At 43.7% G+C, this 12,219-nt stretch overlaps 2 protein-coding genes across 2 annotated transcripts in view; both read left to right on the top strand.

Annotated features, from left to right (window-relative positions):
• afg2a (AFG2 AAA ATPase homolog A) overlaps window positions 1–6,557 on the top strand; it is a 113,465-nt gene extending 106,908 nt beyond the window's left edge. The window contains exon 17 of the mRNA XM_061686740.1: window positions 3,323–6,557. Coding sequence (XP_061542724.1) covers window positions 3,323–3,520 — 198 coding nt within the window. The 3' untranslated portion in view covers window positions 3,521–6,557. The remainder of the gene's footprint in view (window positions 1–3,322) is intronic.
• Window positions 6,558–7,035: 478 nt separating this feature from the next.
• Window positions 7,036–11,999, top strand: spry1 (sprouty homolog 1, antagonist of FGF signaling (Drosophila)). Its single transcript, XM_061686442.1, has 2 exons — window positions 7,036–7,811; window positions 9,241–11,999. The coding sequence occupies exon 2, from the start codon at window positions 9,296–9,298 to the stop codon at window positions 10,328–10,330; it is 1,035 nt and encodes a 344-aa protein (XP_061542426.1). The 5' UTR covers window positions 7,036–7,811; window positions 9,241–9,295; the 3' UTR covers window positions 10,331–11,999.
• Window positions 12,000–12,219: the final 220 nt, after the last annotated feature.

Genomic DNA, 12,219 nt, shown 5'->3' with positions numbered 1-12,219 from the left:
ATAACTGACCATTTCCTGCCATGGTATTTATTAAAAAAAAAAAAAAGCTTTAACTACGATAGGTGCATCGGGAGAAAACTCATGTTATGTGAACCACCACCATCCCCTGACCCCAACCTTATTGAGAACTGGCTAGCATGCTTAAAAGGAACCTCCTGGAGAGTGGACGGCCGTATACCTCCAAAGAGCAACTTTTAAAGGCAATTCTAAGATCCCCAAATGAGATACAGGCACTATCCCATGAACTTCCAACTTCAATGGACGGGACTTGTTCAGGTTTTATCTTCCTGTTGAGGAATGTTGCAGTGAAAAACTGGATCACCTCGTTCCACGTTCCATGCGCTTGACAGTTTACACATGCCTTCCTTGTTTAGAATCGTTATTACTGACAGTTTACTGACTCCCCGAGATTGTTTGAATGATGGGAAATCCTCGCTTGAAATGAACCGGCCTCGTGTGTTTACCCTTCCTAAACCATGTCACGCCTTGATGGGGAGATGGGAGGACGGGGGGGGTTGAGGGTGTGTTTCGTAGACCTCACATCCTGACATCTGCGAAGCACCTGTCCTGAAGGGACCAAACTAAACAGATTTGAACCCCCACCCCCCGAGCCTTCAACGACTAATATATACAACCTGTCTTTAGTTGATTCATAATCGTCAGTTAACCGATGTTTTTTGTGCGCAAAACACGGGTTTCAGTTCTATTTAGATCAGCTTCAGCTTCTGTAACAGCACTTCAGAGCTCAACATGGACCAGAAATTGCATATCAGGCGTCAGTTCTGACCAAATTATGACATCTTCCAGGAATAGTCCCGTTGAGATTCAGAATCTCTAAACTTTGATGTCACGCTCTGCCCACATTAGACGGCCTAAGCAAAAAAGCTTCACAATTTAGCGTCGCCCATTTGTTTAGGATACCTGCTTCTGATTTTGGGCGAATATCTTACTTGGCGTTTTCAAAGTAAAAGCCCGAAATGGCTACTTCCTAGCAATTTTGTCACCTTCCTGTTCAGTTGCTGGCATAGGCCCTTGAGACATTTTTGTGCAACAAGTTATGAAAGACATAAACCTGTCCGCCCAATTTCATTATGATAGGTGAAACTGGTGTCGGGAGCTAATTTTTCGTTGACTTTAATATCGAAATATTACTGACGTGTTTGAGTTAATGTTGGAAAAATCCGTCTTTACTCATGTGTTCCTGTTAGTATGTGTTATTCTCATAGTGTCTTTTTTTTTTTTTAATTCATGTTACTGTCACTTTACGACTTCTTACTCAAAAATAGCCATTCCTTTTAATTCCAGATTAGCCAAGTATGAATACTGAACAGTAGCTAGATGCATGGTAGAAATTTTAATTAGTATGGTATTTAACAGTACACTTTGTCATTATGTTTAATTCTCGGTTGGATAATGAGGTTAAATTTGAATTTTCCCCTTTAAGGGGTTCATGGAGTTGTAGAAAAAAAAAAAAAGTTTGAGAACCCCTGTCCTAAATGCGAATAATTCAAAGCAAAGAGGCTGTGTTTGCACTTTAGACACGGCCACATCCCAAATGTTGGCTCAACACACATTTGAGTGACGGGGGGGCTGCTTTGGAAGCAGACATAATCCCGTTAGACCAAGTCCACTTTTGGAGGACACCGGCGCAACTCTACACTCGAGAGAGGCGCTCAAGTGCAACCTGAGAAGTCGAATATGCGCAATCGACGTTTGCCCTAAATGTATAGTGACAGATATTGTTGTAGAATTTGTTTCGTGAATCTTAGCTTGCAGTGTTGAGTGCAACATTGCCTCCTTTTACTGAATATGTTTCTCCATTTATATTTAAAATGGTTTAATTTACAATTACAAAAAGTAGTACGCAACCTCCATTTTGAATACGACTAGTCTTGACTTTCTTTTGTGGACTTCTGTCAATTATATCAAATCTTACCCAAGTTCTACAGTTACGAATTGACTTTAATCTTGAAAATATGCTATTTTTTTCTTGACTGGACGATTTTTTTTCTTTTAAAAACACGACTAATCTTAGCATTAGTCGTATTTTTTTCTGGCAGGATTACAAATATTTTTGAAAATATACAACTTTATTTAAAAAAAAAAAAAAAAAAAATGTCTTTAATGTCGAAAATATACAACTACAGTGAACCGCTGTGGACCAGAATCAGAATTTGCCCTGCTGTCCGACTCCTGATTGGTTGACAATTGTGGCACATTTATAACGCTGTCAGGTTAAAGGGCAGTGTAGCGTACGCGCAGGGCAATGCATGGTTGCGAGCGAGAGAGAGGCCATGCGAAGCACGGAAAAACATTTTTGTCTGAGCGTGTGGAAAAATATCCCTTTTACACAAAATATAATTGAGAGTTCTTACATGAAACACGTGCTTGTGCGCACAAAACATGGAATTGTGGCGCAAATCTAACGCCAAACCCAACGAGGTCCCTCTGCTGGTCACTTATTAATATTACAGGTTATTGACTGCATAATAATACGGCACAGCAACCTCGCAGGACCCTGGGATAGCATTATTGCGCAAACGTCCATCACGATGACGATGCTCAAACTATATATCATGTAGCCTGACACAGGATGGTACCAAAGCAATATTTTTCTATTAAACATGGATTTGGCCTGAGCTTTAAACAACCAGCATGTACTTTTCAACACATAATGGAGGATAGGTCCCACACACGCAAATCCACGATCAGGCAAATTTGCAAATGCCAAACCGCAAATATGTGAGGGTCACTGTACGCCATGCGTCCATTCCTGATGTTTTGTTTTTTTTGTGCCAAATTCAGGTTGTTGGTTTTTTTCATAAAGATGACAAATTAGTTAGAAACTTATAAATATATTATATATTTTTTTTATTTAAAAAAATACAAAATTTAAATGATTAACCAAATAATTATTGAACACGGGCTGCATATGAGAGAAAAAAATCATTCAGGGGCGGGGAGGGGGGCTCTTTGACATGTTTTTAAAATGTTGAAAATAAAATAAAATGTAAAGAAATGACAAAATCCACAATTGATCTAATATTCTTAATTTTAACAATATTCAAATGAAAAATTAGTTATCTTAACTTTTTTTTGGTCGCTTTTCGATGAGCTATGGTCTGCAAATTGGCTCCCGGGTTGGAGTTTGGACAAATAGCAAATGCGAAGGTGTCCTATGTCCCATTTTCGCTCTCTGGCCTTTATTTCCATTAGTGTGTCACTAAAGTCGATGGGCCTCTCACTGTGACGGCCCATGTGACCGTGTGCGTGTGCGTGACCGTGACCCTGACCGCGTGTGTGTGTCTGCTTCCTGTGCCAGATAACGGCAGTATGCCGAGAAGCCGCCCTGCTGGCCCTGCAGGAGAACATGAAAGCTGAGCAGGTGGACGCCAGGCACTTTCAGAGCGCCCTCGCCGCCGTGAGGCCGCGCGTGCCCGACGCTCTGGTCCAATCCTACGTCGCCTACCAGCAGCGGCACGCCACCGCCAACCCGCCTTCTTTTCTTCCACCCCTCTGATGTCTTTAAGTCATCGCATCATATGAAATAGATCATCCAACAGTCAAATATTATGCTAAATCAACTGTGCAAATTCCACAATCATGATATATATATATTTTGTTTTTTTTCAACAATCATGGTAATGTGTTTTCAGTCTGCACCCAAGCAGATTATCAGCGTTTTGGACACAGATTTTATTTAATTTTTTTAACTGAAAATGTATTATGTCTATTAATAATGAATAGCAACATTGCAAAAAAAAAAAAAAAAATGCATTTGAGGAATCCTAACCAGATGCCTGAGCCACCTTATCTGGCTCCTCTCTGGAGCTGGGGATCGAAAAGCCGAGCGCCTGGCACAGCCGGTGCCTGCACGGCCCGAAGAGGCAACGTGGGTCCCCCTTCCCGTGAGCTCGGCACCTGTGGGAGTGGGCCAAGGGGGTCGGTTGCACAGTGAGCTGCGTGGCGGCTGAAGGCGGGGACCCCGGCGGTCCGATCCCAGGCTACAGAAGCTAGCTCTAGGGACGTGGAATGTCACCTCTCTGGTAGGGAAAGATCCCGAGCTGGCGTGTGAGGTCGAGAAGTTACGACTAGATACACACACAGCTTGGGCTCCGGTACCAGTCCTCTGGAGAGGGGTTGGACTATTTTCCACTCTGGAGTTGCCCACAGTCAGAGGCACCAAGCAGGTGTGGGTATACTTATTGCCCCCCGACTTGGTGCCTGTATGTTGGGGTTTACCCTGATGGATGAGAGGGTAGCTTTGCGCGTCGTGTCATCGGAGTTGAGGCCGCAAAGTCGTGGACACTCTGGTGAAGAGAGGGGCGGAGCTGTCAATCAATCACTACCTGGTGGACATCAGCGGTAAGGGACTCCGTCAAGGTGAAGGAATCCAATCTGGCCTTTTTTGGCCTGTGGGACTCCGTAGGCTGATGGGTACCGGCTGGCCATGCGGAACGCAGCTTTGGTGGTCACTGAGGCAAAAGCTCGATCTTGGGAGGAGTTCGGTGAGGCCATGGAGAAAGACCTCCGGACCGCGTCGAGGAAATTCTGGTCCACCATCCGGGGTCTCAGGAGGTGGCGTGCACTGGGTATCGTGTGAACGCTAACCGCAACTTGGGACGTTGTGATTCAGTAGACTGAGTACTTTGAAGAGCTCCTCAATTCCATTATTTTTTTTCCAGAAATGACAAAAAAATACAAATACACACACATCTTTTGAGTGATTAAACATTGCATTGTTAAATTTATCAAGGTATATTCAACATGCACTTTAGATTGGTTAATGATTTCTAAAAAAAACAGCAGACCCAAATGGGGACTGACTAATTGTATCTGAAAAACGGGGTGTAACTGACCAAATTTGGACATGGGATGTTTCCACCCAAAAGCGGCATATTTAATCATATTATGTCTCAAGCTATATTCAACGTGCACTTGAGATTGGTTAATCATTTCTAAAAATAACAGACCCAAATGGGGACAGACCAATAGCATCTGAAAAACTTGTGTACATGCTGAAATTTGGTCATTGAAGGTTTCCGCTCAAGAGCAGCATATTTATAATTATGTATCAATAATTATTTGTTAATAGGTTGCATAATCCAAATTAAGAGTCAACGATAATAACGTAAAAATTTTATAATTTTTGACGTTTCTTAAAAATACAAATAACTTTCAAGTAAAATATACATTATTAATCGTTTTTCTTTTTTTTAATATTTATACATGGCTCATTGTAACACAATTCAGTCATACATATTTTTTAAATAAAAATAAAATATTGTATGGAGCTTGTATTCACAAATATTTTAATAATAAAAAATGCATTGCTCTATGACCTGGCAGACTATATTTTAGATATTGAAAAAAAGATCAATAAAATGATGCAGAATTAAATATTATGCATCTGTATTTTGTACTTTTTAAATAAATACATGTATCCTACAGGTGTATACATATTGTATACATTATATTTAAAAAAACCAAAACTATAATTGTGTCTCAGATAGCTCGAAATAGAGAAAGCAGGACACCGATGGTCCTCCATTTTGTGTCTAGTCCAAGAAGGAGCATTTCCGGGCGTCCAATGAGCCTTAATGGCGACACGCGCGGGTGACCGACCAGCTGTCGCTCTCCAAAGCAGCAAAACGAACTCCCATCAGCCACTAAACTAAACAAACCCTCCTCAAAACTCTTCACCTCTTTATTTATCCCTTTTCTACTGTCCTTCTCTGCGTGTGTGCATGCGCGCGCGTGTCTGCCCATCCTCCCCCACCCCCATGGATGGATTGTTCCATTTGAATGGCGGCCCCATTGACTTTGTATTGAACTTCCCCTTTTCTCATGGATCCGGATGTAGCGCATCCGCGACACCAATCAAAGCAGACAGTCGGGAACACGGCTGGGGGAGGGGCCAAGGGGTGGAATGGGGCGGGGGGGGGGGGGCACTTTTCCTCCCCCTGCTACTTTTTTTAAGGTGGACCGGAACTGATGTGAGCTGCAGGCGTTCCACTGGGATACTAAATCATTCACTTTGTACACTTTGTACGAGATGGATGAATGGCTAAATCATTCAGTTTGTACAAAAATAGATTAGATTAGATTAGATTAGATAGATAGATAGATAGATAGATAGATAGATAGATAGATAGATAGATAGATAGATAGATAGACTTTGTCCAAGTGGTTTCTGCCACTCCATTAATTGGCATTAGGTGTATTTAGAGTGAATATGATTTGTTTGAATAAAAAAAATGGCTTCTATGCTTTAAATATATATATAAAATTTAAATGCATGTTTTTCATTTGAATGCCTTGATTTGGCTCAGTTGATTAGTAGTGTCTGACTAAATTAAATATTTTTTTTTTATATGATTTGTACAATTTAATTGAACAATAAGACTTATGCATTAAATATATAAAATATGCAAGTCGACGTTTCTTTTCTGATGGATTTTGTCTCATTTATAGTGAATGTATACTAAAAATTTATTTTTCTGTTCGTTTTTAACTCAATGATTAAGTTATTTTGTTTATGAAAATAAAATATGTAGATATCAGTGTTTCCAATTTTATTTTTTAAAACAGTATGAATATTTTTTCTCACTGTTAATTTTGAATGTAAATTGATGTATATTGATATAAACATGAACTGATAATTCCTCACTTTTTTTTTTTTTAGTTTTTAGTGTTAATATAAAAAAAAAATCCCTTGCTATTAACTTTTTTTTTTAAGAACAATTTTTCTTTTACTTATTTTTAATATAATACCCTTTACTCATCACTGGTGAATAGTAATTAACTTTTATGTTTAAAAGACATATTGGAGCTCGTTTAACACAAACTTAACATGCAAGTCGAAATGTTGTATACATGGTGAATTCCACAGTGGAGACTCAGTAACCATGTTTTCACAACATGTTCCAGTACAACAAGTTCCCGGGGATGAGTCCTTTTTTTTTTTTTTTTACCAAAAATGACATCCAAAAAAAACAAAAAAAAACGTGTTACGTCACACAAGGACACTTCATTATTCACCAAAGCCCACAAGAGTGCGGTTCGCCAGAGTCCGGTCCACCTTAACGGCCTGAGCACATCTGCCCAAAGAATCAGGAGCGGATGCGGTGTATCCTTTTTCAGGGGCCTCAATGGCCAGTGGGAGGTGTCTTCTGCTGCAGCAAACACTGCGGGGCCGCCCCCCCCCCGGCCTCATTCATTCAGTGCTCACAGGCCCGCCAAGCACCAAGCGAGCGAGCGAGCAGGGAAAGCAGGGAGCCGAGCCAAAAACAAAACAAAACAAAACAAAACAAAAAAAGCCAGCCTTGACGCCTCAAAGCGCCCGTGCGCCGCAGGAGCACCCGCTTTGGATCTAACTCCCTTCGCTTTTTCGCCGATTTAACGCTCGCCCCCACTTTTCTTCCCTTTCCGCTCACTTTTTTGCCACTTCCACGCAAGGACTCCGACTCGGCTCGGTCCTGGCCGGAGATCGGCCTGCCTCGCGTCTCGTTGTTCCCCGCACGTACGAAAAGCTGAGTGTGTGTATTGTGTGTGTGGAAGAGCTTTGGATTTACTCTTTTTTTTTCTTTTTTTAACGCAAGGGAACTTTACCTAAAAAAAACAAAACAAAAACAAAAAAAAACAAAAACAAGGGAATTAACGCCGCAAAGGGGATACGCGCACTTGGATTAGCAGGCTGTGAATGCTCCGCGTTGAATTTGCGTGGGGGGCTCCAACGCGCTGCCTTTCTGGATGGACTCTTGGTAGCCGCCTGCTTGATGGATTCGAGCCTATGGACGCCTGCATATAAGGTAAAAAAAACCTGTTGTTTTTAAAAAATAAAAATAAAAACCCTTTTCACGCAACTTTGCGGCGCACTCTTGAGGATTTGCGCACGTACAAAAGCGCTTTTGCACCGCTTTTAAGCCTTCCTCGTTTAAAAGTGCACAAAGTTGTGTACAAGTGTTTTTTGTTGTTGTTTGTTTGTTTTGTTTAGTTTTTTTCATGGTGAGGGTTCCACGCGTGCATGCATGCGTCCTTCCGTGGCTGTTGCCTGCGACAAACAGCACCTCCCTCCCCGGGAACGGCGCTTGTTTTCATTCATAACTTTTCCTGTTCGCGTGCAATTTTGAATGCGCAAACCTTGTGCGTTTGATTAAAAAAAAAACAAAAAAAAAACGCCCAATGCGCACCGCGCAGATCGACGCCAAGTGGCTAAAATAGCTCATAAAAGTTTGTTTTGAAAAATAAATAAATAAAAGTGCATCTCGTTCATGGGTGGTGAACATAAGGGGTGAGGGCCACGGAGTGCATTTGTAAAAAAAAAAAAAATGCTTGTAATGTTGAATAATAAATATATGTTCATGCTTTAGGTTCCAATCATGACAAAAAGTTTTTAAATAAGCAGTTCAAGCCTTAAGGGATGTTTAAAAAAATAATTCAGTGCTCACTTTGACCTTGAGGCTTTTTTTTGTTGTTGTTGTTTTTTCTCTCCACCATTTCCATCAAAAGCCCCCCCCCCCCCCCCCCACCTTACTTTCCAGTGGGGGTGCGTGCGAGAATACTAAGCGAGGCGTCTCATTTAGTCGCTGTCCTCATTTCGTGGCCGCGCTTGCATTTAAATGTTAACTAGTCATAGAGATGTAAATGAGCGAGGGGAAGTATTTGCTAGTGGGCCCCCCGTTGGACTTTTTGCAATGCGTGCGTATTGGTCTAAAGGGAGGGAATATATCGGGGGGAGGAAATGGGCTTGTTTCTAAGTTGATTTTTGGTAAGCAAAAAGTAGTATTGTGGTTACAGATAGATTCCCATGAGCGAAATGTACTGTTCCAGTAGCCTCCACAGGGAAAACAACACAAGGCAAAGCGGGCAAGCCAAATGACGAGAGTGAAAAGTCTAAAAAAAAAAAAAAAAAAAAATATTCATATGGAAATGAAACACTGGTCATAATTCCAGCGTGGTCAGTTGTGTTTCAGTAATGCGTTTTAAAAAGCAGGATGCTGCATTTTCTATACCAGGCGGACCGTATTTGGGCCCTCAAGGACACCATACCAAGTGTAGAACTCACAATACAAACCGGGTGCAACAATCTGAAGTGGATACAGTACTAATGGATATTGTTTAATGTGTTGTTTTTATTCACTTAAAAACCCGGTTACGACTTTAGGACGGAGTATGTGACAGATCAAGTTGAATCGAATCGAACTGACAAATTCCTCCCTTTTCCGCTCCCTCCGGCAGGTTTTCCGATGCATGCCAAGTCCACGGTGAATGTCGGAAGTGGTGATCCCCCCAGATGGAGCTCCAAAGTCAACATGGCCCCGGCGGTTCATTAGTGGTGATCCAGCAGCCCTCCCTCGAGAGCCGCCAGAGGTCGGATTACGAGCGGGAGTTCCAGCATGCCGCCATCCTCTCCCTGGACCAGATCAAGGCCATCCGCTCCAGCAACGAGTACACGGAGGGGCCGTCGGTGGCGCGCCGCCCGCCCGTGCCCCGCATGCCGCCCCGGCCCCACGACAAGCAGGAGAGGACTCACGAGGTCATCCTGGTCAATGTGAACAACAACTATGAGCACCGGCCATCCGGAGGGGTGGCGGTGGGCGGCCACCTTTGGGGGGGCGGCGGCGGGTCCCGGATGCCGGTTCTGAGCCGCTCTACCAGCACGGGGAGCGCCGCCAGCTCGGGGAGCAACAGCAGCGCCTCCTCCGAGCAGGGACTCCTGGCGCGATCGCCGCCCGCCAGACTCCACGCCAACTCGCGACCCGTCCGGACTCAGCCCAAAGCCAAAGGGCCGGTAGCGGATCCCGACTCGGGTCCCCTCTTCCACCAGGTGCCGCTCAAGGGCAAATCGGACTTCTGCGGCCCCGCCAAAGGGGCGCTGCCGCCCGCCTCCGCCGAGCACCAGTTCATCTGCGAACGTTGCGGCAAATGCAAGTGCAGCGAGTGCACGGCCCCCCGCAGCCTGCCCTCGTGCCTGGCGTGCAACGGCCAGTGCCTGTGCTCCGCGGAGAGCGCGCTCGAACACGGCACGTGCATGTGCCTGGTCAAGGGAATCTTCTACCACTGCTCCAACGACGACGAGGGGGACTCGTGCGCCGACCACCCCTGCTCGCCGTCGCACTCGCACTGCTGCTCGCGCTTCCTGTGCATGGGATTAATGTCGGTACTCTTCCCCTGCCTGCTGTGCTACCCGCCGGTCAAGGGCTGCCTGAAGGCGTGCCAGGGATGCTACGACCGGGTGCGGAGGCCCGGCTGCCGATGCAAGAACTCCAACACTGTGTACTGCAAACTGGAGAGCTGGGCCCCGCAGAACCAGGAGAAACCCTCCTGATCGTACCCCCTAACCCCACTAACACGGACAGTAATGACAGCGACAAAATCTAGCAAGCACCTCCCGCCCGTCTTCCCTTGAAGAAAAACCACTCGATTGGAAAAAACAAAAAAAAGTACATACTTTTTCTGGTTCAAGACCATGATTTTACACACCAGTGTTTGCCTTAACCGCTCCCACGTCTTTCCTCGAGTCTCTTCTTGCATTTCCGTATCGTCTTTCTTACTTTTTTTTTTTCCTGTGAAGGAGCGTCCTTTCCGAGCAGGGTTTCCCAAACTAACCTCACCTCGGGAACGTCAACCCAAACTGTACATACGTTAATACAAAAGAATGCAACTCCGATTTGACATTTGGGGGCCGCCCCCTAAAACGGGACCAATTCTGGGCCCCTCGAACCTAATTTTGAGATACCCTGCTTATCTTTGGCACGGTCACTCAAACCGACGTAAAATAAGGCAAAAGAACGCAATTTCACGTTGGGGGACTAACAACCCCCCTTATTCTGGGCCCCTGAACCCCATCTGGGGAAATTCAGCTTGTTTTTGGCATCGGTTCTCCAACTCAACCCTCTTGGTATTATCAACTCAAACTGTACATAAATGAATGCAAAAGAACACACCTCCAATTTGTGATTCGGGTTCCATTCTGGTCTCCGACCCTTACTTTGGGAAACCCTGCTTATTTTTAAGGCAATGATGTAGCTTTTACCTGCAGGTATCTTATTATTATTATTATTCTTATTATTATTATTATTTTGGAATTACCGTTGCTAGACCACACTAAAAACCTCCTCCATGCTTATGTTGCATTAACACAAGCACATCCATCTCATAGTATTTGTTTTTCCTCTGTCTTTTCTCCACATGGAATATGTTTTTCTTCCCCCATCCTCGACATTTATTTTGTGTACATTGTATGCTCAAAAAAAGAGAGATTTTTGTTGTTGTACAAAAATATTTATTATGTGAAGCTCTATTATTTTATGATATTTATTGCAAGAGACAGTCTTAAAATTTTACTCATGTCTGAATATAACAAAAAAAAAAAATCAAATACTTACTGAGAAAAAAAATAAAAGGGTGGCACAAAAGAAAACTATGTTAACTTTAATGCAGAAAATATATTAATTAATGAAAACAATCGAGCGCTTGTCTTGCTTATTTCTTTTTTCCAAATGGGAATGTGTGTGTTGATGGAATTTTGGCATTTAGAATGTGACTTCGACATCACAGCCCCTCAATAACCCGCCCGCCCCCACAGGAAGTCGCGCAACAAGTCACTGCAAGACCCCCGCAATCAGATTCCCAAGCTTCCAGGCGCTCCCTCTCTATATATATTGTGTGTGTGTGTGTGTGTGTGTGTGTGTGAGAGACCATTACCAGGCCACCTGTTCAAAGATAATAAAAATGGCGGCCATCATTGCTGAGCTTTTACGGCGTAGTTCCTGCACTTAAAGGCAACTCCAACCCCACCCTCGCCCTTTCCTTTTCCCCCTACCCATTTGTCTTTGTGTGTGTGTGTGTGTGTGTGTGTACGTGCGTGTCAGGGGAATTTATCACTCGGGAAGTCTGCTGACACCCGTTCCCCACCCCCACACATCCATTCCACCCAGGGGATGAGGTCATCACTTTGAAAGTCAGTTGGACAAACCAGGAAGTCCTAAGATGCGTTCAAATGGGGAGTTGCTGGGGGGGCGGGGGGGGGGGGCTTGTCGTTTGAACGTCCAAACGTTGTAAAAGTTTTTGCAGATAAGAAAGCTGGGAAGGTAAACAAGAGCACAAAAGAAACTATCCGGTGACATACAGTCTCAGGCCCTTTTCGATTTCTGACCTATTTATTCTTGTTTTTTGTTTTTTTTTGCTGAGGCAGTTTCCTTTCATATCCTAACC

This window comes from Phycodurus eques, chromosome 9 (genome assembly GCF_024500275.1).
Source record: "Phycodurus eques isolate BA_2022a chromosome 9, UOR_Pequ_1.1, whole genome shotgun sequence".
Taxonomy (NCBI): Eukaryota; Metazoa; Chordata; class Actinopteri; order Syngnathiformes; family Syngnathidae; genus Phycodurus; species Phycodurus eques.
The sequence above is the reverse complement of the archived record's forward strand: the minus strand, read 5'-3'. Positions and strand labels throughout refer to the sequence as shown.